This window comes from Fusarium sambucinum, chromosome II (assembly GCF_050947815.1).
Source record: "Fusarium sambucinum isolate potato_lamoka chromosome II, whole genome shotgun sequence".
Classification (NCBI taxonomy): Eukaryota; Fungi; Ascomycota; class Sordariomycetes; order Hypocreales; family Nectriaceae; genus Fusarium; species Fusarium sambucinum.
The window spans coordinates 519,591-546,743 of NC_139293.1; the positions used below are offsets into that span (position 1 = coordinate 519,591).

General features: G+C 45.9%; 10 protein-coding genes across 10 annotated transcripts; 6 read left to right on the forward strand and 4 right to left on the reverse strand.

Moving 5' to 3' along the window:
- Positions 1-51: 51 nt before the first annotated feature.
- FSST1_006947 (RmlC-like cupin domain-containing protein) lies at positions 52-1,173 on the forward strand (the record flags this gene model as incomplete). Its single annotated transcript, XM_083236510.1, has 1 exon — positions 52-1,173. The coding sequence occupies one exon, from the start codon at positions 52-54 to the stop codon at positions 1,171-1,173; it is 1,122 nt and encodes a 373-aa protein (XP_083082908.1).
- A 1,253-nt stretch (positions 1,174-2,426) lies between these two features.
- Positions 2,427-2,773, reverse strand: FSST1_006948 (uncharacterized protein; the record flags this gene model as incomplete). The annotated part of the gene is made up of 2 exons (XM_083236511.1): positions 2,427-2,594; positions 2,660-2,773. The coding sequence occupies 2 exons, from the start codon at positions 2,771-2,773 to the stop codon at positions 2,427-2,429; spliced, it is 282 nt and encodes a 93-aa protein (XP_083082909.1).
- A 2,771-nt stretch (positions 2,774-5,544) lies between these two features.
- Positions 5,545-5,895, forward strand: FSST1_006949 (uncharacterized protein; the record flags this gene model as incomplete). The annotated part of the gene is made up of 2 exons (XM_083236512.1): positions 5,545-5,658; positions 5,719-5,895. 2 exons carry the CDS (start codon positions 5,545-5,547, stop codon positions 5,893-5,895), a joined length of 291 nt encoding a protein of 96 aa, XP_083082910.1.
- A 364-nt stretch (positions 5,896-6,259) lies between these two features.
- Positions 6,260-9,663, reverse strand: FSST1_006950 (uncharacterized protein; the record flags this gene model as incomplete). The annotated part of the gene is made up of 2 exons (XM_083236513.1): positions 6,260-9,185; positions 9,239-9,663. The coding sequence occupies 2 exons, from the start codon at positions 9,661-9,663 to the stop codon at positions 6,260-6,262; spliced, it is 3,351 nt and encodes a 1,116-aa protein (XP_083082911.1).
- A 331-nt stretch (positions 9,664-9,994) lies between these two features.
- Positions 9,995-11,818, forward strand: FSST1_006951 (2EXR domain-containing protein; the record flags this gene model as incomplete). Its single annotated transcript, XM_083236514.1, has 1 exon — positions 9,995-11,818. The coding sequence occupies one exon, from the start codon at positions 9,995-9,997 to the stop codon at positions 11,816-11,818; it is 1,824 nt and encodes a 607-aa protein (XP_083082912.1).
- A 116-nt stretch (positions 11,819-11,934) lies between these two features.
- FSST1_006952 (uncharacterized protein) lies at positions 11,935-12,594 on the reverse strand (the record flags this gene model as incomplete). The annotated part of the gene is made up of 1 exon (XM_083236515.1): positions 11,935-12,594. The coding sequence occupies one exon, from the start codon at positions 12,592-12,594 to the stop codon at positions 11,935-11,937; it is 660 nt and encodes a 219-aa protein (XP_083082913.1).
- A 441-nt stretch (positions 12,595-13,035) lies between these two features.
- Positions 13,036-15,140, forward strand: FSST1_006953 (uncharacterized protein; the record flags this gene model as incomplete). Its single annotated transcript, XM_083236518.1, has 7 exons — positions 13,036-13,072; positions 13,191-13,331; positions 13,390-13,823; positions 13,875-14,154; positions 14,208-14,576; positions 14,632-14,827; positions 14,888-15,140. 7 exons carry the CDS (start codon positions 13,036-13,038, stop codon positions 15,138-15,140), a joined length of 1,710 nt encoding a protein of 569 aa, XP_083082914.1.
- A 3,212-nt stretch (positions 15,141-18,352) lies between these two features.
- On the forward strand, positions 18,353-20,291 carry FSST1_006954 (uncharacterized protein; the record flags this gene model as incomplete). The annotated part of the gene is made up of 5 exons (XM_083236519.1): positions 18,353-18,820; positions 18,872-18,999; positions 19,050-19,175; positions 19,233-19,316; positions 19,388-20,291. 5 exons carry the CDS (start codon positions 18,353-18,355, stop codon positions 20,289-20,291), a joined length of 1,710 nt encoding a protein of 569 aa, XP_083082915.1.
- A 719-nt stretch (positions 20,292-21,010) lies between these two features.
- On the reverse strand, positions 21,011-22,450 carry FSST1_006955 (uncharacterized protein; the record flags this gene model as incomplete). Its single annotated transcript, XM_083236520.1, has 2 exons — positions 21,011-22,360; positions 22,409-22,450. The coding sequence occupies 2 exons, from the start codon at positions 22,448-22,450 to the stop codon at positions 21,011-21,013; spliced, it is 1,392 nt and encodes a 463-aa protein (XP_083082916.1).
- A 612-nt stretch (positions 22,451-23,062) lies between these two features.
- On the forward strand, positions 23,063-26,938 carry FSST1_006956 (DUF3433 domain-containing protein; the record flags this gene model as incomplete). Its single annotated transcript, XM_083236521.1, has 1 exon — positions 23,063-26,938. The coding sequence occupies one exon, from the start codon at positions 23,063-23,065 to the stop codon at positions 26,936-26,938; it is 3,876 nt and encodes a 1,291-aa protein (XP_083082917.1).
- Between the last annotated feature and the right edge of the window lie 215 nt (positions 26,939-27,153).

The following is a 27,153-nucleotide window of genomic DNA, read 5'->3' on the forward strand; positions in this document are numbered from 1 at the left end:
GCTCATCCCACCCTCAGCCTTTCATCAAGCCACTTTTTCAACTCGTCAATCATGAGAACTAGCACTTTGTTGGCTGGCCTTGCGGCCCTGGCTACTGCAGCACCCTCAACTCAATCACAACCGAAATCTAAATCCCACCCTCTCATTGTTGACCAAGCACCCGACACACCTCGTCCGTATATCCTCCCCAAAGGCTTCGGACGAGCCGTGTCGGTAGGATCCCAGGTGTATCGCTTTTCTGTAACAGGCAACGCCTCCGATGGTGCCTTTACCTTGCTCCAAACTAATGCGCCGTCATCCTCTGAGCTTGGAGTTCTTCCGCACATTCACAAAGCCCACTACGAGAACTTTTACTGCACCAAGGGTCAGTTTCGCCTCTGGGCAGAGTCTAATTCGTCGGCACAACAAGGTCGACAATTGACTCCTGGGGATTATGGTGCCGTTCCCCATAATACCAAACATACCTTTCAGGTTCTCGATCCGGATACCCAGATGACTGGTGTCATTCATCCTGGTGGTTTTGAAGAACTATTCGTCGCTCTTGGCAACGACTTCTCGTCCAAGACCGGCACTCCGTTTGTCCCAGCTGCTCTCAACGATTCAAGCTCTGGCACTGATCCCAATGTCATCACGGCTCTTGAGTCATTTGACGTTTTTGCTCAACTTGACTTTGAACCACGACAAGACTTTTCGAATGGCCAGGCAGGTGGCGTGTCACAGTGGCATAACGATACCAACACTCTCGCTGTTGACTCAACTACTCCAAACTTTATCGCAAAAAATAGGGGGCCAAAGTACCTCAATAACATTGGTGATACCTATCAGCTCATCGCTCCCTTAGCCACCAAAGCCCAAACTGGTAGCAACTTTACGATGGGAACTGTGACCATGAGCCATCAAATCGGAGGAACACGTGCTATCAATACCAAGCTGCGCGAACCGGTTGCGTTTCAACTTGAAGAAGGCAAGCTCAGCATCTCGATTGACGGATATGAGGCCGGGGAACTAATACAGGGGGATGTGGTATTTGTTCCAGGCAACACTTCCTTCGCTTACCATGCTCTGGTGCCTTTCACTAAATTTCTGTACGTCAGTGGAGGCAAGGATGGCTTCGACCAAACCTTGATGAAGGGAGCCAAGGCCTGGGACTATGCCACCTATCCAGTGGCGTAGAATGTTTCAGAAGACGTTTCAGAACATACACATCACTTCTATAAAAAGGCTTCATCTTGTTATTATAAACCTGCTTTTAAATACTTCATATTGAATATATTCCAGCATCTATATTGACACATTTAGTCAACCTTTACTGCAGGTTGCTGAACTTAACTATACTCTATATCTTCGCTATAAACAGTTCTGTAACATAGGGATGGAGTTTTTAACACCATTCTTGCCTTGTAGCTCCTATCGTAATACCTCTTGTACCATTCGCCGTTGTTATCACATCTAACAGCTCAAGCCACCCAGATGTAGGGCGGATTCTAAATTACGATACTTGCTTATGAAATATCGGACACAGCGAGATCTTACAAGGATTTAAATACTATTGTAATACTGAAGAGAATCTCCTAGGTTATTAAGCTCTTTTTAGAAGTTCCTATAGCTTTTTATAAGCTTCACTGGCTATAATAAATATAAGATACTTCTTTACTATAAGATATCTCTAGTAGCTATAAGGTAATCTCAGATTATATTATATAGATAGAGTATTAATTATTTAGACTTAGCTAAGCCTATATTTATAAATAAGATTATTTTACTTGAAATAGTTATATATATTATCTTTATTTTAGATTAACCAGGGCTAGCCACCGCTATCATTAAGTACAAAGTATAGAGATACGGTGATAAACAGATTTTAGTGTCTTAGTACTATCAACATGCCTCGTGTCGCAATTGACTGGCATTTTAACTCCTTCTGAAACATTTTGGACTAATTGGACAACATTTTAGATGGTGCCTTTAGGAAAGGCGTCTAAAAATATACCACTTAAAAAGACACCGTTTAAGATTCGGTCACTATAGAGTTGAAAGACGGGGATGACTGCAGCTTTGGGTATAGAAGATAACAGTACCGATATTACTCGAGTACAGCGTTAAAGTCTTTTCACTGCGGAGAGGATCTCGAACGTTACGTTGGAGTGTTGAATGACTGTTTCAGTCGGACGGTTGAAATCAATCTTGAACAAATGTGCTATATGCAATAAAAAAAGGACACATCTCATCTCAACTCCCAAACAAGAAAGTCAGTTCCAATAGAGACAGAGTAATATGGCAAAATATCTTTAATTACTAAGTCCCCACGTATTAACTTGTCCTTGCTGGCTCTTGAGTACCTTCGTCCAGGCAGCTATCTGACTTAATACCTATTCATCATCGGCTGTACATACACCTTGGCCCTTGTATCATTTGGCGTGAGCAATCTAGCTAGGGTATCCATAACACTTCTTTCGGCCATGGGCGTTCCAGGTGCTAACGCAGGCGTTCTTGCCACCAGCGTTGCACGAAGGTCCAGGCTGGAATTGATTGGGGCCCGCCTGCTGTGCGTTGGCACAGAGGGCATTGCAGTCAGCTTCACCGCCCGAGGGTAGCTGTGATCAATGGTTATAACCTGACTTCCTGGCTGACTAAGAGCATGAGAATAGTGTTCACCTACCTCCTGAACGCAGCAGTGAGATCCATCACTGTATAAGCACTGGCAGTGGGTGCATCCTTGGACAGTAACAAAACCAGCGAAGAGCATGGCAGCGATATTCAGAAGGCGCACCATGGTAGTGGTTGGTTTAAAGTTGTGATTTCCTGGGAGATTGGTTGAGAGGCAGAGATGAGGAAAGAACAGAAGTTAAAATAACGGAAGAAAAAGTCTCGCAAAATAGTTATGAAAAGGTCATGACTTATATTGAATACTGGCTGACTGTTACGCCCGTCGTAGTGGGTTCATAATGGCCTTTTGCTCTTAAAGCGGATACTGGCCACGCATCCCTTGACCTGTGAAAGTTAAATCACATAACCGCACCAACCCATTCGGGTATTCCTATCTTGTTATTTCTCTAGCTCAGATATAACATATCTCTCAAGGTGATTTATTAACCTGCAATGACGCGAGTCGTTGATAAGGGATCAGCATTTCTTAATCTCAGCTAACAAACTCTACTTCAACGCCCCGCCCTTTTGAATAACGGTGAGGCATAATCAGTGCCGAGTTTTCCGATGGATTGTCTTTATGGTTTTACGTTAACAACTCGGAATGTCTTTATAACTTTCAGATCTATAAAGAGGCGATATTGTTAAGACTTCTCTCAGACAAACCATTAACAACCTTCTTCAATAGCTTACTCCCATCGTTTTACGAATCTACCTCCCTTCATACTCAAGTACTATTCCATCTCACGTCAAAATGGTCCGCGCATTCTCAATTATTGCCCTTTTTGCCGCCGTCGTCAGTGTGACGGCTGACGGTTTCTGTCAATGCCTTTACCAGGACGGTTCCCACTGTTGTGTCGTCGTGAGTTTTCCTACGTCTGAACTTGAGATTAAAACTAGACTGACTGAGCAATCTTTCAACAGGAATATGGCCTGAGAAAGGACCGTTGCAACAGCCTCTGCTTAGACAATGGGCCAAGCGGCGAAGCCAACTGTAACGCCAACGGTGCACACACCTTTGCTAGTGAGTGGCATGGAGGATGGCGCCGAAGTTGCCGAGACTAGAACGGACCACGTGATTCTTAGCAAGTTTCGACTGGATGAATGGGGCTCAAACGATTCTGCTAAGAAGATGGGAGCGGGGGTGTAAATTTAGGGACTTAAGGCTTCCTACATGACAGGCCATAGGAAAAAGGCTCCTATAGTTTTTATTGCTATCAGAGTCCTACATAACAGTGTCTACATTGCGATCGGAAATTCGTGACTCGTGAGCATCAGCTAATGTTTCGGTGGGGTGATAGCAATGCAGGGAATGCTGGGATTGGTCAGTTAATATGAATAACACTATTGTCAAGGCTTGCTGGGGGGAAGGTAGTATCGCCGTTATTAACCAAGACTGCATAATACATCCGGGTGACAGGTAACGTATAGACATCACCGTCACTAGTCGCTAGTCCAACAGATCTAATGCACATCATGTTCCCTTGATCAATAATTGCAGTAGTCTACGTCAGGTGGCACGTTGTTGACAGGAGTCTCTGTGAAGCAGGTTTCTGTTTTAGCGTAAAGTTTCTCAGATCTAGGGTCGTTAAAATACGAGAATAGAGATATGACAGTAATTTCTAGTGGTGGATAAAATGAATATGCATGAGTCGGGTGTTCCCCACGTGTCATGTCGCACAGCGTTAACAGGGACCTGTCATCTTAAAATCGGGGTCCTACTCGACTTGCCTCTTTTGGTAAGATCTGCCCCTGCGTCTAAGTCATGAGCAGAAAGTTAATTCACAGCTGTTTGAAACGCAGATCAGATAAATCAAAAGTACCAACATTACAATGCTATGTATTTTCCCGTTCTGGGAAAGTCATGACTTTTGTCTAATTTAGGTAACCCGCCCATGACAAGTTTTTGTTATGGAACTCTCAGCCGAAGAACAACAGTGGATATTCTTTGACGTTGCAACTGCCGAAGAGCCGCGTGCCGAAGACCCGCGTCATCATATCGAGCACTGTAGATCCCGAAGTGTCGAGCCATTAATCCAAGTTCGTAAATTAAAAATTGAGGCATTAACAACACGTGTAACTTTATGGTTCTGTCACTATACTATACGGCACTTCATTTCCGAGTCAGATCGCAGAAGTTTCTGATTGCTATTACTTTCAGCGCCCCTGTTACATTGGTCCTCGTACCTTGATGAGCTGACGCTGGACGATGAGAGTGTTTGTCATCTAGGGTAGTCTCTCATCCTACAGGGCTCTAACAGACGTTTGCTAGGTATATTCGCCCAGTCTTCATAGTAGTAATGTGCATTTCAACATCGATAGTGCAGTCACTATACACTTAGCCGAAGATTCATGTCGCTGTTTAATCTTTAGCTATATCTTGACTATAAAACGTCCTTGATTAAATTAAGTTCCAGCTTTTTCGCTGGCCTGATTGCAGTGGGGACTCGCGTATACATTTACAAACTCTATTATCTCCCAGAATCTCAAGGATCTTTTGTTATAGAAATGGCCTGTTTGCACGCTCTCCACTGTAGAAAATTGGAGTCCTCACACCGCTGATCGGCACAGCTGTGAAAGGGTTAGGCCATATGGCATACTGATATGGTCTTGAATGGTTTGAAAACTTTCAGAAGATTATTAAGATTTACTTAATTATACTGTCCAATCAAGGTACCTAGTCTAGTCCGTATGTCCGTCCTGGAGCAAAGATCCACCCTGTTATCTATATCACCTCGCAAAACACAATTCAGATATTACGATTTAACAGGCACCAGGAGGTATATAAAGCGTTAATAGTACCCGAACAACCTCACTCATTCACTCAATCACCCGGTACTTCCAACCTCTACATTTGTAACTCAATACTCTTTCAAACACCATCTTCTTACCGCCAGTATGGTTCGCGCTCTATCTTTCGTTGCTGTGCTTCTTGCCAGCGCCTTTACTGCTGAAGCTGCTCAGTACTGCCAATGCCTTTTCCAGGATGCCTCTCACTGCTGTGTTTACTCTGTAAGTTGGACTTAGATAGTTACATGTTAAGAATGGTTCTAACATGATTTTCTTTCTTAGGACGCCGCGATCGGCAATTTGAACTGCCCCAACGCTTGTCGTAATGCCCACAGAGCCGACGGTGCAACAAACCCCAACAATCCTCTGGAGGCTGGCACTGCTTGCAACGCCGATGGCAAGTACGTTAGCATCGGCGCAATTACCGCCCAGGGCCGCACACCCTGCTACAAGCAGTAGAAAGGGAATATTAACCGGACTTGGGCGGAATTCCTTAATACCAAGGAACTTGGATGCCATTAAATTATCGATCAACAAGTAAGGGGGGGGAGGATGAGTACATTTTGCGGATTCTGGTTGATGGCAGCTCCTGGTACTAGTAGGGGCATTGCAAGCTCAGATGGAAAGAGACTGAGATGTCACACGACGCTCACGTCCGTGCGATAACTATTATTGTCTTGAGAATACTCTCATGGGGTCTCTCATAGTGATAGTACTAGTCGATATAAATATAATCTTCGATGTCTTTTTCCAGATCGTTTTATGTTTACAACAAAGGATTAGGGAATAGTTTTTGTATAGACTTATAGCAAGTATCTAATTTTTAAAGTAAGGATTGCAAGTTGTTATAAAATCTACGTGTACTCTCCAATTCTCTCCATATCTCCTCAGACTGTTCAGACCCATCTTCAAATAATTCGTACGATCCAAGTTGATCTTTTCCGACTAAAGACCTTCGGACATATCTTGGATCAATCTCCGTAACGAATGATTTGTCTTTTGTCAGTGAGATGGCTCTATCATACCACTCCACAAAGTCTTCAAACTCTCGCAAGTTCCTTTCCTGCGCATCTATTATGTCGACTAAGCCTCGAAATGGCTGTTCATCAATGACTTGAAAACATTTCAAGCTGTGCTCATCCTGGGGGAGGGCAAATAGTCTTAATGAGATGATTGGATCCTCGATCTTGCTCCGAATGAATTGAACTTGATCCTTGAGTTTGGTTTCTTCTTCCTGCGGTAAGAACCATAGCATTAAATCCAGCAGGTAAGCCACGTTTGCTGAGAGGATAGATGGGATACAAGACCCATGACGAAGCTTGTTGTAGATATTGAGACTGGATTCAAAGTAGGATGGGTCTCTTTGTGAAGTGTAATTCTCTCTCCGTAGTAAAAGTCCATGTTGACCGACGCTTGGGCATTTCTGTAGCATATCTGCAGCGATTTCCACGACATGGGTCGGTGTCGTCCGTTTTCCGCTACCATTCTGCCACATGACCCATTGTGTATGATGGAGAAAGTCCCACAGAGCGTTTATCCGCTTTCCATTGAGCTGATCTGAAACATATTGCTGGTCTGAAACAACGTGGAGCGTTGTGTATGACAAGACAGCGGTTGGATCAGCGCCTTGTGAAAGAAGCATCCGTAGTCCGGACATTGGTACAGCGCTTCTCTCATCCCATCTTATGATATGCCATGGAATATTTTGCAGAACACTGGTCGCCATGTTCGAATTCATGTCTTTTACCTCCAAATCGAAGATTGTTCCGAGTGTTGCCGTTGCTGAGGCAAACGGAGACGGTGGCCATTGGTAATAGTCATAGTTGTTGGCCAGAATCCCATTCACATAGAATGACCTTATTGTCGTCCACAGATCCTTCACTTTCTCTTTATCGCTTTCTGAGTCTTGAAGGGTTAAAAATCTCGGCAACATTTCAACTACCTGGGTAGAGGGGTAACGGCCATCGAATGCATGATGCAGTATTCGTAGCAGGCATAGAAACCCGTCAAACATCAATACTTCCACCTCACAACCTGACATTTCGCTATTACTGAGTATCTTTCGGCCTGCCTCTGTATTTATAAGGAAGTCATAGGCTGTGCGATGAACAAACTCAATTCTGCGAGTCATTTTTGACAATGGATTGTGGAAGAATGAGAGATGCGGAGAGGGATAAGCTTCAAGAAGGCCGGCGCAATTTGTGAGAATGGTATTCTCTACAGATTCGCAAAGCGCGTCCAACATGTCATAATCAACTTCTTCAGTGAGCGTAGTCAGTGTCCTTCGAACATCCGGCCGACTTGCGCATGCCATCCTTATGACAGTGAGTTGGCTTGACTTGTCAAATCCAGGGCAGAGTGCATATGCTCTTTTGGTCTTCATGGATTGAAATCCGACCATAAAACGCATGTATCTGGCTGCTGAATTTCGATAAAGAGGCTCATCCTCACCCAATCTCTTCCACATATCGTAGTACATGTCCTCGAGTTTTTCCGGAAGTTGCTCTAGTCGGGACATTAATAGTTCCTCCGAGTCTTTGTTTTTTATGCCGCGTATAATACTCTGTGTTGCAAGACAGATCCAGAGGAATACTCCTCCTGCTTTTTCCAGAAGTCCATGAACCAAGTGAAAAGAGAAGTATGGGCTGAATGTGCGCTTTCTGTCAAATTGCTGGAGTCTCCCCTGAATCCAATTTCTCATATCCGGTGCCGTCAAGTCATGAAGTTTGAGATCAGGAACTGTATCCAGCTCTTCTTTCAGCCACGGCTCCGGTCGGCTAGTGACACAAACCTTGACATTTGTCAACCGCTTGAAATCTGAGAGTATCTTCAAGATGGCCTCTTGCCCACAGTCCCCAACGAACTCGTCAAGGCCGTCAATAAAGATGCACAAGCTCCCTTTATCCGTTCCCAGCTCCAAGACCTTCAGTAAAATTCCATACAACTCCGAAACTGACCAGTCATGATAAGACTCTTTGGTCTTCGAAACGGGAAAGGATTCTATTGTGCTGCTAAGAAGCTCATTCTTGCCTTCCAGGAGTTGATATAATAGGGAGCAGTAGAGACCCTTTATGTCGTTCTGCAAAGATGTTCCGAGCTTCCAAAAGAAGTGCGTGAGTATTCTGGTATTGGGATTCCATTGATCTAATAACATTTGGGTGACTTCCTTGCTTGCAATGTACTTGACAAGAGTACTTTTGCCAGATCCTGGTTTGCCCTGAATCCAAAACAGTTGCCCATCTGATTGAAGCCAATCCGCAAAGCTTTGCCAAAGTCGATCTATCTTCTCAAGTGAGTCCTCGGAATGGGCCTCGAAAGAGCTTTCGACAGAGTCCTCGGAGCTCGCTGTGGGCTTGGTGGTCCCAGAGGGGCTTCCTATCTTGCCTTGGGCCGTCTTCTCGAATGACTCCAGTATCCTGTCAAAACAAGCATCTTCCGGATCAGTAATAGCGTTCATTCGCTCCCTCATCTCTTTAAACTTGAAGCTTTCAAGAAGACGCTGGTGCTGGGATGACATGGCCTTTCTCATTTCCAGATCCTCAGCTTGTGCCGTGATATGAGCATTCACAGATTCCACAGTTCGGTTGGCTTCATCAGTGACGTGCTCTCGGGTTTTTTGCCCCTCGTCCTGAAAAAGATTCTCCATCTTTTTGTGACCTTCCGCAATACGCGAGATGAAGGCTTTAAGGCCCTGGTCAAGATTGTCAAAGCCTTGACGCTGTTTCAGCAGACCAGCTTCATTTTGGTCGCTATGGACGTTAACGTTAGCTTTATTTAGATATTGTAGTCAAATAGAACTAACCAAATACGGGTAATCAACAGAGTCTGCAACGTCTCCGTGTACTGACGTAGGTTGTTACCCAGATCATTCATCTTGTTTTTCTTACTCCAAGACTTCAATGCACCGCGCAATGCGACGGCAACATTTCCTTTGCCTTTCCTTTGAAGCTCAGTGATCTTTTCCACTTCAAACGAAAGTTTTGTCGCAACTGACGTGCATTTCTCGGCAACATCAATCAGACATTTCTCTTGTGGCGTAGTTGCTGCCTTGCAAAAGGCCTGGACGCGATTTGCCGTCTGGATCATAGCCGAGGCATTTTCTTCAAGGACAGAGTCAGGCGTTTTCTGACCACGGTATATGTCCATGCAAAATAGAGTCGTTTCTTGAGCGAAGCTGATGGTTTGGAAGACAGCACATGCCATTCCTAATGCCTCGAAGCCTGACATAGTTTATAAAGCTAAATCATCTGGTTAAAAATACATTCAGAACAGGTTAAACTATGACTTGGAAGAATAGATCAATACCTTTTTGATGTAATAGGGTAGGAAGTATAAACTAACTCTGTAAGCATGAGACAATTGTGATTAGGTACTGTTGTACCTGCGTAGATGCCCAAGTTGAGTTTATTCCCCTCATCTCCGCGGTGGCGCTTATCCACGTGACCGCGCGTGCACGTGCCTTCATCTCATCCTGCCTCCAAATCTCATCAAAGCTTCTTTGTCAAGCTCATCGCGCCCTTCACAATTCTTTTTGGTTTCCTCCCGCGGCGCGCGCAAAATGTCGAGCATGGCCGAATCTCAATCCGATCAGAGCGAAAATGAAAGGCCAGACGACAGATCTCAAAGCGAAGATGATTCAAGCGACAACAATGACTCCAGTGACGAAAGCTCTGATGATTCGGACGGTGGAGGATTGCTCGACACCATGGCCGCTGAAGGCAGCGATTCGGAATCCAGTGACGACGAAGATGAGTACCAGAGTCACTTCAAATCAGTTTCAACCGACGAATACTTTCCGCAATTTTGTCGGCTGCCCATAGAGTTGCGCCATCGCATCTGGGAATTGTTCTGCCCAGAACTGCGCGCTCGCTATCGTGTTCTCGACTTCGTTATTTCCTGGGGAGCTTCAAGGCACCTCAGATCCGACGGTGATGCCTTATGGACTGTTCACGACGGCCTTGCGCTCGAGGACCAAACGAAAAACCTGCGCGCAGTCTTCGCAGTCCACCAGGAATCTCGCGCTTTTGCGACAAACGCTTTTCCTAACTCCCTCAGTATAGACGCAGGGTCTGGAGACGCCACTGTTCGATTCAACCAGAAGTCAGATGTTGTTCTTGTTAACGGCCTTCCTTATCCTGATGCGCTGAAGCATATTTTTCATTTGCCCGGCTTTGCTAGCGAAGTCAAGAACCTTGCGCTTGGTGGGCCTGATATCCTCAGTAAGCTTGATAATAACATCCTTACCGAGCTATTGAAGGAATTTACCAAGCTCGAATCATTCTACGTCAGCGTTTCAGGCACGGATTGCAAGAAGTCGAGCCTGCAGTGGTGCACGTCCGATTTGGTCAACCACTGCGGAACAGAAACATACGAAAAACAACCTGGTCTGGGAGAAGATTTGCAGTTCCTGTGGTGCTGGCCCGATTTGGAGCGACACCCTGACTTTGCGAAATATCAGATCAACAGAGATACATGGGACGACCTACCAGATCCCCTCGGCAGCATTCTGGAGACAAGAGGGATCAAGGCATGGCCTATGATTGCTTTTGAGTATGAGCGTGGACTGCGAAGATTCGAGTTGCTACAAACACTCGGGCCTGACTATGGCGACGATAGCGACAGTTCGGATGAGGAAGCGGATGATGACGACGACGACGATAATGGACCGGATTTGAACGAATATGAAAGTGACGGAATTGACGACAACGAGATCATCGAGACCTACGAGGATTCAGATGATGACGGTATCTCATTAGCCAGTGGGTCACCAGCACCTGCTCGACAACTCCACCAGATTTCCGACGACGAGGACGAGGATGGTGACGATGACGATGGTGTGGGAGCCAACTTTTCTGAACCAGAACCAGAGCCTGAGTCTGCGCCTGTGCAGCGTGGTCGCAAACGTCGCGTGGTTTCAGACTCGGACGACGAAGAAGACGAAGATGTCCAGCCTTCGACAAAACGCGCTAGAGTCATCGTGGACTCCGACGATGAAGATGATGAACCGCAAGTTTCTCAGCCAGAGCGAAGTCGAAAGAGGTCACGAGCGTTGGTATCTGATGACGAAGATGACGATGATCAAGGCGGTGTCTCAAGACAAGAGTCGGACAATGCAAGCGACTCCTCCAGCAGCGAAGAAAGCGAAGACTCGGATGAAGAAGATGCGCCGCCCGCAAAGCTATCTCTAGCAGAGCGTCTACGTCTCCACCGCGAAGATAATCCTATCGACAATGAGGATTCGGACGATGCCAGCAGCAGGACTGCAGATGAAGACAGTGTGGACGATGAAGAGGACGATGACGAGGAGCGCAACCCATTTATGATGGGCATGGCCGACGACTCCGATGGCGAAGGAGAAGATTACGACGAGGATGATTACTGATTTAATAATATTTCATTATTCATTTCATTTCACTACTTCAAACCGGTTACAAACAGAAAATCCTCTAAAGCTAGATTAAATATTTAATACACGATAGAACGTCTTCCAGCGATGGACTATAAACTCTTCTCACTCGCAAGAAGTGACACAAACTGTTCAATCTTCTTTGATCTCGTCTCTGGTTTTTTCGCAGTTTCTAACCGCTGAATGAAAACGTACTTCTTTGTCTTTCCTAGCCCCGCAAAGAAGTCCCCCGCTGCTTTATTCTCATCCAATGCCTTTTGAAAATCATCAGGTACAGACGCGTTACTACTTGATGAATACGCCCTCTCCCACCGTCCATCCTCTCTCGCCGCGTCAATTTCAGCTTGTCCAGCAGGTTTCATCTTTCCGTCTGCGATAAGCACGTCCACTTTTTTCACGTTACGCTGCGACCACAGACTTCCCTTTCGACGCGGCGTGAAGCGCTGGATGAAGTGTGTTCCATCGAGGGATTTGCGCTGGCCGTCGATCCAGCCGTGACAAAGGGCTGTGTCGAGGGCTTGGTCGTATGTTATTGAGGGTATTGCGCAGGACTTTTTGGCGATTTTTAGCCAGAGGCCTGAAGGATTTGTGGGGTGGTTGTCGGTGAGATAAGATTCCCATTCTTGGGGGTTGGCGAAGAGACGTGTTTCTAATGGTGATGGTTGAGTTGGGCGGAGTGGAGAATTGATTGGAGGAGTTGATAGTTGAACACGGGTCAATCTTTTAGCAGCAGAGCGAGTTTGTCGCGACATTTTGGGAGTTTGACAGTACAAGATGGAGATAAGAGTATCATAAATGTGAAGGACTGCGTTGTCATTGATGCTGACAGGAATCCTCACCGTGAATAACGCTAAACCAAAACAATGCACAGCACAACGCTACAGACACAACCAAATATGATTAAAATGTACGAATTATTAGCCAAAGTAATCAATAAAAATATTAATCATGTTTTTTATCATAAAAAGACGCGTCTTTAACCTCGTATAGCAAGTTGTCGCGTCCGAAAATAAAGCTGTAGGGTAAACTGTCGCGTCAGTCTCGGAGAGAACAGCGGATTACAGCACGTGATTAGTAAAGAATTGAAACTCATTGGAGCCGTAGACTACAGGCGGGGGACAACGTCTTGACATCAGAACTCTCTACAGTTGGGCAGTCTTTACTCTCGATATTTAAAATAGAGTCTTAAAACGATGCCAGTGGTCAAGAGGCCATGTCTTCAATGCAAAGGTGATAAATGTCTGGCAGTCAATTGGCAATTGGAAAACTGACAATTCTCAGATAAACATGTTAAATGTGAATAAATCCACCGAGACTACAGATATATGAGAAAAGCTAATGAGTTTAGGTGACGAGGGACAACCTAGATGTCATCGTTGCATCGTCAAGAACTTACCTTGTGCTCGACCAGCCAAAAAGACCGTCTTTCGCAATGCATCGACTGCACCTCTGACTAGTCAGACTTGGGTTAACAGCGAGGTCAGAGACTGTAAGTCAAAGCAGTCAATCATCAAGAAGCCAATGGCAGAATACTAAAGCCGACACAGTTGCCAGTAGCCCCCGGAGCTACTTTGATGTAGATAGCGGCAGGTCCCCAAGGTTCATAGCAGATCATAATGACCCATCATCACATGCCCAAAGAGAATTACCACCCTTTCACGACAGTATGAGAAACATTCCTCCGATATATCCGACTACAACCACGCCGCAATCAACTGGAAACTCACCGAGTTATCCGTCATCACCTTGGCAGCAAGGGGCAGGTCGATCACCCACGGATCAACAAAGTGTTTCAAGTGTCTACTCTGCGAGCCATGATCAGCCATCTCCCTACAGTGCACCGCATGACCAGAACAGAGATCATGTTCCGTCTCCAAGAGGAAACCAGACGTACAGTTCTGCGGAATCGACGAGATTTCCGCTCCAAGATCCACAGGAGGCATGCTTGCTACGGTATTTCGTGGAAGAGCTGTCACATTGGGTATGTCTAGGTAACTTCGTCGAAAATATCAAAACGTACTAACCGGATCAGCTGGATCTTTGCGATGAGAGAAGGCATTTTCAGCTTGTTGTGCCCATTAGAGCTCGACATCACCCGCCGTTACTCTATGCGATATTCGCATTATCGGCCCGCCATCTAAGCCGTTTACCAAAGTATAAAACGCCACAAGGAATATTATATCAGGGCCAATTACTGCCCAAGCTTACACCTCATGACGCGGTAGAATACACGCTTAAATGTATCCCTGCACTCCGAGATTTTCACACTATCCAAGACGACGAAAAGCTCGAGAGTATAATAGCGACAGCTGGTAAGATTACATCAATGAATTGAATGTAACATAAACGCTCACTTAGTGTTCAGTCATTCTTCGTCAATTAGAAGAGATCGACGATGAAGAAGACAGCAGCAGCGAACAAGACGAGCAAGAGCGGAATCAACACGGAAAAGAAACACAAATGCCAAAGCCTCAGGTGAATTTCTTGGCCATCATTGATGCCGTCCTGAGAAGTCCACCGTCAAGGACCCTGTTCGGTCGCCGATCCCTCATCCAAGCGGCATACTGGATGGCCGTTCGCCAGGAGCTCTACCACTCTTTCACGAAACGGCACCCGCCAAAAATGGTTCTGGACGCGGAATACGGTCTCGGCGCGTCAAAAGCTAACAAGATTGTCCTTCACACGGCACAGGTAGCAAAGTGGCGATGGGCTGATGGGTCTGAACAAGAGTGGTGTGCGTTTTTACCTATTACCCGAGATTACACCTGTGCTGACCCATTGCTGAGTAGTGAGACTACAGAAACAGGGCGAAACTCTCGAAGAGGAAGCTTTGAGGGAGTATCAGCCGTTTTACGTTCGTCCGGCTGATAGGTCTAATGGGGAGATCTTCCCGATTATCTGGTACTCGTCCGCGCTCGAGGTGACAAGCATGCAGCTGTGCATCATAGCCAAGATGGTTCTCATGGCTGAGAATCCTTTCCTCGGGTACGTTGACTACCGAAATCTAATTTTATTTTTGAAGATCGCTTATTGACGTCAAAGTAGAGGGAATTCATCAACACGTGCGCAGTGGAGAGAGATTGAGAATCAGGTCCGACAGATGATACTGGATTTATGCGGCATTAGTCTTTGTCATCCAGGTTGTCCACCTGCTTTGGTTCATGCTGCGTTTGGGATGGAGTTGTATGGGGATTTCTTCACTGATGAGTATGAGCGAAAAGCATTGAGGGGCGTTGTTGATAAATTTCGCGATGCGAGAGCTTGGCCTGTCCAAAACCTGTCAAGGATATTCGAGTAAGGGACTGTGTTGGTGACGATGGATTACTATTCATGAAATTCAGGGTACACACTTGACCCCGGCAGTCAATTTGTCTAGGGTGCTTGGCAGCGGCATTTTCACAAGTTAGGCTGGGACTAGCAGAACGGGAGGAGAATTAGCATCTGTGATTACACCGGGAAAAAGTACACGAGATTATATCACAGTGTATTCTACACGGAAACGTTCTTCCCGAGAAGCTGGTTCTGTAAGGAGCAATAAAACTGCCATTACCGGCATCGTAACATGGTGTCACGCTAGATTCGTTGACCTTGTCATGTCTCCGATATGTTTCGGCTGAGCGCTGCTGATCCTTTCCTTTTAATGTCAACCCCATGAAGAGCTGGTACAAGGATGAGGGAGGGTTGTAGCGCCGACTCGGCAAGATCGTGTCAAAGGTGACATGCCGACCAACCAGTGAGAAGAGCAATTGGATCTTGATTAGCATGGAACTCGGAGGATTTGGAACACTGAATCCTGATCGACTTCCATACTTCTTGTTTGCATGTTTGCTATGTCAGGGCGCGATCAACATAATGCGACCCTGAAAGTTTGTTGCGTCAGCTTCAGGCGCGATTGGAGAGATTGTCTGCTTGTGCACGTGTTTTACCCTCTGTTTTTTTTTGGGGCGCATGGAGCGGAAAATAACCCGTGAGTTGTTTTATGTTGCAATGCAGATCTGTCTCCACGGTAATCTCCTGGAGAGCCCACAAGGTGCTACCAAAGCGCCGGGTGCACCGCAGACATATGCAGCTGTGGGAAAATGGATATTGTCTAGAAAGGCACGCTGCATTGAAGAACGGATATTCAACGTTGAGATGGCACAAGAAAAAACGAGCTTTGTACTGCCATGAACACGTTTCAACGTCTCACTGTGTTTTGACTCAGAGGACCTGACTAATGAATGCACGCTCTGACTTTACTGTAACCTTGTTCCCGCGTGGGAGGACGTTGCGCATAAAAAGCATTGGGCAGCAAATGAGAAGGCGGGCAAAATGATGATGGAGAGTTTGACGCCGGTGTAACACAGATGACTGGATCAAAATAGGGTTATGACGACAAGACTTTGTGTTGATCACTTCACTGTTTAGCGTTTTTGAACTGGGCCTTGTAATTTTGTAACGCGGAACCCAGTTGTTGTTAGGCTATCGCATGTGTCTGATCGAAATTAAGATCTGCCAAAAAGTCAGACTGGGGGGTTCTTGTCTAGACAAGGCTCTAGGTGCGGACCGCGTTGTCAGATACCAAGTGGGTATCGTATCTTGAATGAGGAGAAAGTGAAAAAAAAAGAAAGGAGATGAACGCCTCTTCCAATAATGACAATGTTCAAGACAGGTCTCGGAACTCACCGGCGATGGTGATTGTGATGGAGGCTGGCTGGACGATTCAGTGGCTCAAATCTAGTGGATCTTTGCACTGTAACTGTCCAATGTTACCTTTTGATCGACTTTCAGCTGTTCGTTAATCGCGTTTACGTGGAGATGAATACGGGGATGATGCCTGGAACAAAATGCAACGCCCGATGGATTTCGCAGTTATTTTTGCTTTTGTAGGGACAAACATTACATCGATCAGAAAGTTTAACAGATCAAGTGATATTACTGCATTGTTTTTTGCCCGTATTCATCAAGAACCTTATTCAGGTGAATGAACGCCTACGGTCCAGGAACCAACGGTGACTAGCCGCCCCCAGACCAGCCACCATTAAATCACAGTGGATACAGCGCCGAGTTCAGTAAAACATGCATTGTGGCAGGCCTCACATCACGTTGTGTCTCCCTTGAGTCACTGTCACTTGGCGCAAGGGAGATGGAAAGACATCTTCCGACGCAAGGGCGATTCTGATAACAGAGGGCGGAATTTGTGATTGTCAGTTATCATCACATTGTGTCAATCACAGTACCCAATCTTGCTTGGTTTCCGAGGTTGTCTGTTTGTAACAGCTCAAGACAAAGACCGAGGGTGAAATAGCACAGACAAACACACAAGCTTTTCTGTTTCTTACATCGTTTCACGACCGATTTAAACAAAGTTTACTAACCGGGGTTGGATGCTCTAGACTTACTCTCAGGTCATTCTTCGTCATGGCGGCTGCAGGGCGGAGAGACATAGAACGTGGCCCGGTGATAAACAAAAAAAGAAAAGAGAGAAACAGAAACATGTTCATCTGATCTTTTTTTTTCTCGTGGCTGGATGCTTGCAGCTCAAATGCAAGGGCGTTTTGGCCGTTTTCTCGCAGAGCAACAGGAGAAACTCAATTGTGGTGTGCTATGTCAGGCTGGCGATCCTTGCTTGAATTCATCGCTGTCTCATGCACCCCTTGCCGAAGAGGCAGAACGCAGCAAAAAAAGAAGAGACATGCAGTATCTGTCACTTGCGCATTCATCGGACGAGAACCGTCGATCTGTAATTTACAAACAAAGGAACCAGTCTAATCATTCCAGGGTCCAACATCAATTACCTACCTGTCAATGTCCATTTCCCCTTCAGTTCAGTCATGTACGGTAGTGGTACAGGCCCAGGCACGTCCCTCATCTGAGCACCAATTAATTCCGAACTGCGGGTTGACCAATCGGGACTTGCAAGGTTTCTCTCAGTCTAGGTAGCCCTACCCCAGTAAGGTCAACGAGAGAAAGATCGACTGACCCCAGTAAAAAAGAGAGACTACCGCTAGTGATCTGTCTCCCGGAGCTTACACACATGTGCGCAAAATGCGCCAAGGATCTGGGCTGTTGTGCAAGGGATAAACAGACGGTCATCCATTTTTCTCATCTCTCACACTCTTTTTCCTTTCTCATCCGTTCATTTGACATCTGCAAGAGATCACTTCTTTAATCTTCTTCCCCTTGTCCGACATGGAACCTTGCGAGCTAGTTGCATGACTTCAGTTGGCTTGATCTAGTTAGCTGAGAGACACCCTTCCCGTCCCGCTTGTTCAGTCAAACCATTATTTTGTGCAGCTACATAATACATCAACTCGCCCTTCCATTTGTCTCCCCCTCTTCAAGCTTAAGTGCATCATTTCTGCTGTACTTGCTTCGAACCAACATCCCGACCTCGAATATTTTGTACGATACCCAACATCGTACATTCCTTCCAACCACGTTCCTTACAAGACAAAGACTATATTATACTTCCCTTTCTCGAAACACACATCGATCTCTACAACCGTTTCTTTATTATCTTCTTCAACAATGGCTTACTCCTCCAGGGCGGAGCCCAACCTCGATGGGTTGGGCATCTTTTGGATCGTCTGGACCTTTGTCTGGACTTTCATCGTCATTAGTGGCATGGTCTTCCTTTGGCGCCGTCGCGACATGCCTATGCTTCGAATTCGAGACCTTCCTCTTACCTTTGTCGCCATCATGATGCTCCACCTCTACTGGGGCGCCGTACAGACCGGTTACGTTTATTTCCCGCTATTTACTCCCGAGGGCGAGTACTGGATCATGAGCATTTACTTCCCTATCGGTATCGCCTTGTTTCACGCCTCCAACAGTCGCTTTTTGCATGTCGCCAAGCAGCAGAAAGAACTTTATGCCTCGGATGAGAAGACCTACAGCAGACCTCGTGCGAGACGGGATACTTGGCTTGGGAAATTCCAGGCTCTGGATTACACCAGAAAGATTCTCGTAACAATTGGATTGGGCATGACTGTCCAGGTATGTATTTAACTCGTCGCGATAGCATATGGACAACACTAACATGAACAGTTCATCCTCACCATCATCATGTGGTGCATCTCCAAGAAATTCCATCACAGCTGGGGTCTTGCAGGCACCGAAATCCACCCTGGTACTGAAGAGTACGAAAAGGCTCAGATGGGCAAGGGTTGGGAATGGTAAGCATACTCCCCTCATCAGATGACATCAAACATACTGATCCTCTTAGGTGGCCCTCTGTGTTCTGGCAATTTATCTGGGCATGGGTCGTCGCCCCTTACATCCTCTGGCAGTCGCGTGGTATTAATGACACGCAGGGATGGAGGACTCAAACCATTGCTTGTTGCATTGCCAAGTGAGTCTCCCTTGAACAAAAGTAATTAATCTGAACACCACTCTAACCAACACACAGCCTTCATGCCACTCCTATGTGGCTCGTCGCCTTGTATGTTCCAGCTATGGAACCTATTAACGTCTACTGGATTCCTCCCCAATGGTAAGTTCAAGCCACCTACCTCAATCCCCTTTAACATCTTCCCAACTCAAACTAACTTCTACTCCTTACAGGCTCGCCATCTCCATCATGGCCATTGAGATCTTTACCATCTTCTGGCCCTGCTGGGAAGTCCTCCAGCACCAAACCCTGCGTCAAGAGACCCTTGACTCCATCGCCCAATGGCAGCTCAACAAAAAGGCGGTCACCCATGGTGCTCAGTCAATTGCCACTGGATCCACGACTGTCGCCGCTTCAGCTCTTACCGCCTGGTCCAAGGACGGCTCCGTCAAGAGCAGCGCTTCAGGTGAGAGTATTCTTACCATGGAGGCTCTCGAGTATGTCCTTGAGCGCAACCCCGAGCCTCTTCAACAATTCTCTGCCCTTCGCGACTTTTCTGGCGAAAACATTGCCTTCTTGAGAGCTGTCGCTGAGTGGAAGTCTTCACTACCACCTTCCGTCCGCGACCCCGAGAAGATCCAAGACCCTGCTGTGCAAGAACTCGTTCGCGAACGCTTCAACAGTGCTCTGCGCATTTACACCAACTTTGTTAGCTCGCGCGACGCCGAGTTCCAAATCAATCTGTCTTCCCAACAACAGCGCAAACTCGAGACAGTCTTTGAGAACTCTGCGCGTATCCTCTTTGGCGACAAGGGTACCGTCGACCCAGCTCTGCCATTTGAGACATTCCAGATGACCACAACCGCAAACAAAGTCAAGTCTTCTGGCGCATCAACAAACGGTTCCGAGACGGGTATCATGTCTACAGAATCCGACTCTGGAAACCAAAGCGACAAGGCTCTTTACTGGGGCGACATCCCCGAAGGCTTTGACGCGACCATCTTTGATGACTCGGAGAGCCACATCAAGTATCTTGTTTTGACCAACACGTGGCCCAAGTTTGTCAAGGACCGACGATGTTCAATTGACTCGAATGATACCCTGGAAGCTGGAAATAGAATCCCTGGCGGTCGATAGAATGGAAATATGGTCAAAGAATGTTATGGATTTATTGGAGTTGATGATTATAAGTGATTCCCTGTTTATCTTACGCTTTTATTGGGAGAGCTTTCTACGTATCTATTAATGTAAACACGACGTACTGTCAATTCTTGGATAATGAATATTAGGTTCTTGTTATGCAGTATGTACAATAAATGTGAATGCATCTATCATCGTCATCGGCATTGTCAACTACTGTCCCTCGTGATGCTTTGGGATCTGGGTAGGTACGCCACAACGGCTGAGACGTGTCGGCTTACAGGGCACTGTCCGCTAAATCCTGCTGACTAGCGGTTAATCCCGTCCAGAGATCCCTGTGCTTTCAGCGCCATATCGAAGAATGATCATACCAGAGCAGGCAGACCCTGTAAAAGTAGGCGACCACCTGCGAGTCTGATCACATCGACAGTGAGATATTGCCGAAATCAGGGATTATATTCAACAGCATGGAATTGTCAGTTGGTTGCGTACATCCCGTTAACCTTTTCCGTGGCCTGCCCCCTCCAACAATCTCTCCCCTGCTATGGATCGTCATGCAGACGCTGTCGTTCCTACATTAAAATATACAGAATTGCCGAGTCAGAAAGTCGGAAGAGAGGTATAAACATTTAACGCCTAAAATAATATTTAAAAAACACCTAGCCTAGTGATCCTTTTGTATCGTCCTTTCTGCGTCGCCTTCTATTTCAGAGGAGTCAGTCAATAAATAACTCATTCGGACCTAGATCGATGTTACTAGTCGTCCAGAAATCGTCGTCTTCAGAATCATTCTCATCACCCTCGTCGGGACGAAACTCTTGCCACGAACGGGCCTCAGGTATTTCCAAGATCTTTCGAACTTCTTCTGCTTGCTCAGCCGCTGTCAAGGTAATGGTATTGACCTCGCAGCTACCCGCATATATCCGTTGTATGTTCTCATGCACTTGTGTAAACACCGCCACGCAGGCTTTCAAATCCTCTATGCGAGTCGTTATAAGATGGAATTGGTCCAAGTAGTGGAGATATTCATGGGTGCGATCTTCGTCGAGTCCGTAGCCGCAACTCCCTATGGTGAGTTTTATGATCGATGTCTTCCCTAATGCTTTCAAGATCTGTTCCCATGTACCAGACTCGATGATGACATCATTCAGCGAAACCTCTTGGAGAGATTTGCATCTCTGAATAACCGAAACGAGTGCTTCTTCTGCTATACGTGAAGTATGAAGGTCGAGTAGTCGAAGATGAGAATGTGGAAGAGCTGACGCAGTGAGTCTCAAACCCTCTGGACTCCTGACTCTAAGAGACTCAAGATTCGATGCCAGAGGTAGTAGTTCTTGGACATATTTACCGTAGACTTCACTAGCTTCATATTCATCGTCAGTACTGTTTGCAACATGAACCCTTAGACGCTTGAGTTGTTTGAAGAGTATACTTGTCGATGAACTTTCAACCTCATTTTCATCGTAAAGAAAGTGTCCGTAATCGCGTCCAAGGAATAATGATAGATCGAGTTCTTCTAGCTTTTCAAGCCCAGATCCGTATATTGCCGTAGAAAATGATTGGATGATATCCTTGCTATCCTGAACGCAAAGTAGCGAGTCAAATTCGAAATTATCACCGATGTCCTCGTAGGATTCGGATATAATGTCCCAAAAGTTGAGCTTGAGAGCCGTGAGGTTAGGAAACCTCGGTAATGCGCTATGGATGAGTGCCGAGATGCGTGCAATATATTGTAGGTGTTTCTCTTCAGATTCCCCTTCAGAGAACCCCCAAGAATCGCAGTAGGGCGGCATGACGCTGAACTCTAGCGTGCGAACCATTTTGCGAAGCGAAGGCTCCAATGACAACTTATCCAGTCGTTGTACCCCAGTTTCTTTGAACAAGTATGTGAATGTGTTGTTGATCTTCACTCGACTGCCTGAGTAGATGAAGATGCGTTCAAAAAGTAGAGGGGTAACCAACTGATGTAACATGTGGTTCACAGCACGCAGCGACATCAAATAACGCCGCCGGGTCCATCCGTTTGCTGACGTTTCATTTTCGCCATGGTGCAGGTGCGATATAATCTATGGCTTATTAGCAGGTCTAAAAGGATACGAGAAGTTAATTCATACCTCAGTAAGAATTTCAGGTGGTAACTTATCAAGGGAAGACATTATTGCGTGCCTTGCTGAATGTTGGTAGGTAGTGAAAAGGAAAAGAAGTTAGTCGCGAAACAGACACGTCGAATCCGCTCCATCTTTATTCCAGCTACGTTGATTGGCTTGTTTGCCGCCCAACTCAATATCAGGCTATGTATGAAACGGAAATATCACCCAATATGATTGGTTTGTTGGTTGCAACGATGAATTTCTATTTTTATTTTTGTCCATGTTGAACGAAACTGAAACTTGCCAAGACGTCAGTCAGCATTATTTGCAACAGAATTGGAGTCATCTTGAAGGTACCTTCACCATGACAAGCAGTCTTAACAAGGTCTACCAAGTATTTTACTAATATTTTAAAATATATCTAAAACCCCATATCCTGTTTGGTTTTATAGAGCGAAGTACAATTGTTGCCGCTGTTCTTATCGCTCATCTACATGTCGAATTGCCGCTGGAGTGGATATTGTTGTCTTGCACACAACCAACATACATATACATGTTACACCCCTGCCATGAATCGGTGGGATCATGTTGTCTACCCAGCGCTTCTCACAATAAATAACTTCCACATACCCAGATCCCTTCTAATTTGTCGCAAACGCCCATCCTCCTTCGCAACTCATGGCTTCTAGAAAGCCCATGCCAGAGGTTACAACTCTTATGGCCCGGCAAAACAACCTTGAAGAACACCACCCTGTCGAAATGGCACCGCATATTAAAGCGGGGAGACCTGAAAGGTCAAGCCAGGCATCATTTTGGCTCACCAAGGCCGCTTTAGTTCTCTTTATCTTTATTTTTGCGTCCTGCAGCGCATCGCTCGTTGTTCTACACTACTTGATAAACGCACAAGGTGGCCTACCACTGAGATTCTCCTCGAGTGAGTATTCCTGGACATATGGCCCAACAGCAGTGCTCGTTGTCATTCTGAGTCTCTGGAGACGCATCGATTACTACTACAAGTCGACACAGCCCTGGATGGAACTTCAATCTGGCCCTGTACCCGCTTCGAAATCATTGCTTCTCGATTATATATCTCCTTTTCAACTGGAATCTATGTACCGTGCCTTCAGATTTGGCCATTACCGTGTCACCGCTACAATATTTTCCTTCTTCCTACTCAAGGCTATCATTCTTATGTCAACCACATTATTCGTCGTTCAAACTTCTACACATCATGGAACTTATGATATCACGTACCAAGATACCTTCGATACAGCTAAACTTTGGACATTACCATACCGCTTTCGTGGCCTTAATATGGTTCCCGATTCACCCGTCTTTGGTGGTGGGTCAGATAAGTTTGTCTGGAATTATCTCGCACGTCTAAACGGCGCAGTAAAACATGAAACTTGGAAAACTCAGGGCGGGCTCGTAACTCAGCAGTTCCGACCGGCCGAGTCATTACTGAATATTTCATCGCTCGAAGCGCCGGTGGTAGTCTTTGTCCCGAACATCACCTGCGAAGAAGCCACCTTGATAGCTAAGCCTTTCGCTCACTTTCATGAGACTTTCGAGTATTCATACAAGTCAGCGACGTGCTCTGCAGGAGATGATCGTTTCACCAATCAATGTTCAAGCACCACAACGGAGCAAACCTATTGTGGAGAAAACCTTTGGCACTATTCGTTTCGTCGCCTCAATTGCTCAACCGGGTTTAATGAGACTGTAAGACACTCATTCGATTCGCCTGAATCCCTTGAAGAATACGACATGAGACACGTCATCACAGCGGCCAAGTACGACACCGAGACGGTAGTCACTAAAAAGGGAAGTTTCAAAGCATCAAAGCTAACTAATTATACTTCTCTTATCTGCAAAATCGGATATAACATGGTGTCAACCAACGCGACATACGATCCTCTGACGGGCGACGCAACAATCTCAAACACGGCTTTGAAGGGGGGAGGTACGCAGTTAAGCAACCTAACGAGTCCTTATCTTGCGGAAATACTCTATGCCAATATTGTTGAATCATTTTCGCCTTTGGTTGTTAATAAGACAGTCATTGGCCAAACTCTCGACACCAGTCAAGACCGAAGCAAGGCGCTGTTTCAGCTGATGGCCGTGGCAACGGGAGAGAAATTTGAGCCAAGCATGTTTTTGAATTCTTCTGCTTTTATGAACACTTCCATCACCGTCCTTGGTGGGGTGCTGAACGAAATAGTCCGAGATTCACTCCTTATTGACAAAACATCAAACAGCACTGTCAATGGTAGTGTAAGCGAACCCAGGCTACACACAAGATCTGCAGCTATTTGGGCCATGTTCTCAGGTTTCACGTCGCTGGCAGTTATTTGCTTACTATTGTTGTTTACAACTCCTCAGAAGCTTTCGATTCGTGCATTCTGTGGCTCTATTGCTGGATACGCTGCTATCCTAACAAACAGCCCCATTTTGCGAAATCTCTTGAGTAACTCGGGCAGGTCCAGTGAAAAAGAGATGGGTGCAATGCTGAATGAAGCTCAATTCAAGGCAAACACCAACGGCAGCGGCGACATAAGTATTGAAATATCCGACAGCGATCTGTTGTTGAGTACTACAACCTCTAAAGATACTTCAAAGGCTAAAGCCTGGTTACCTTTGACTGGAAGCCTCCCATTTGTCATTGCAACAATCGCCTTCCCCATCTTGGCCATAGCTGCACTCGAGCTTCTCCATCAACTTTCGAATCAGAGACAGGGTCTTGTTGATATGCACAAGAACGATTCAACAGATTTGTCATATGTCATTCGCATCTCTTCGACAGCAGTAGTTTTCGCTATTGCCACCATGTTCAACAGTCTCGATTTCACCATAGCAACAATTGCCCCCTATAGTGCCCTTCGAGCTGGAAGGGTCCCGGCCAACAGGAGTATTTTGTTTCATCTACTGTCTGTGTCTCCATTCTCCATCATTTTCAAGACCCTTCGAGCTGGTTATTTTGGTTCTGCTGCTTCCAACATATCGACGTTGTTGGGTAGTTTTCTTACAATTGTCGTTTCTGGCCTGTGGATCCTTAATGAAGATGTCCTTCTTTTGAAGCCGTCTTCGGTGACAGTTAACAACTGGCATGCATCATGGCCCACAAATAGTCAGAATGATGGAGGTGCTTCTTCAGCTCTGGAGATCGTTCGTAACGGTGGCGCCAATGCATCCTTGGGCATTTGGGAAGATATTGTCCTCCCCGATATCGAGCTCTCTGAGTCTCAAAATCCAACATCCGACAATGTTTACCAGTCTTTGAACTATACTTATAGAGTCGGTGCCCTACGGCCATTTCTCAATTGTACGACCATTCCGAAGAATAGCTTTACGTCAAACTTTAACAGATCAAAAGAGGAAGAAGAGTACTACATATCTGCGCATTTCCTTGCTCCCTACAATTGTGGCGACATCAAAGTCAACAAGATGGCCAACATATCTGTTAAGGCCAACGTCACTCTCTCAGGCAAGCCAGATCCTGATGCAGCCATGGGATCCACACCGTATGGCTGGTTTGGCAAGTACATCGATTTGGACACGACCGCTGGTACATCTGATGCCGAGTGCCCATCTATCGGTATTTTCTTCGGGCAGATAGGAGGCATATATCCATCCAAGTGGAATTTGACGGCATTAGCCTGTTATCAGGGCATTGAGCAAATTCCCGTCAACGTGACATATAAAGGCAATCCTGCCTTGCGCCAGATCAACAAGGAAAGTCCACCAAAATTGGAACTTGATAAGGCTTGGAGGTGGACGAACGAAACTTCAAAGTCTCAAGCGATGGGTTACAGACTTCATAACTTTTTCAGAATTGGTTTAGACTTTATCGGCGGAGACACGGAAGAAAACACCAGTTACGATAAATTCTTCGACGAATTGATCAATGGCGGTAATAGACTGAACAATACAGATCTAGTCGGCCCAAAGAATGTGAAAAGACTGATCCAAGCCATTGGAAGCAACTATGCTCAATACATGAGGGCTGTTATTGACCGCAACTTTCGAGCAAATACGACCACGGAAGCTAGGCTTATGACAGCAGAAGCGTTTCCTTCAAAAGCAAGTCCATCATCCTACAGGACCGAGATAAGCGGAAAGTCATACGAATATGGCATCAGATTAGGAATCAACCCAACTTCAAAACTCATACTTCAGATCTTGCTGGGGGTCATGGCAGTTCTGGGACTAGCAAGTTATCTTCTCGTCAAAATGGACGGAACACTCCCTCGAAATCCATGCAGTATTGCAAGCACAATGGGATTTCTAGCTGGCTCCCAGCTTTGTGATCCAAACTCGGGGATTATACCCCGTGGGGCGGAGTACATGACTGATAAAGAGTTGGAAGAGGTGTTTGATGGGTGGGTGTTTAGCATTGGGTGGTGGCACACTCAAAAGTCTTCTGAGGTCCATACAAGTGGCTCTGAGAGTGCAGATGGTACAGGAAGTGAACAGGAAGATAGCGTAGAGTCGACTAGGGAGGTCTCCAAACGGTTTGGGGTTGATGTTGGATGTGCAGACATGTCCGAGTTTTGATGTTCCTGCTGTTTCTCTCATCGTGGCGTTGCAAGGTATTAATTCGTCTTTAGAATATTATTTTTAGAGTTTAGGTAATTGATAAGAGTCCTCTGCTTTCTGAGTATCACAAATGAGATGACAACATCGCGATACAAACATCACCAGGTTTGAGAAAGTAGGTCGGCATCCTCATAAAAACCTCAATATCTGTCCTGCTATTTTATGTCCTTTTA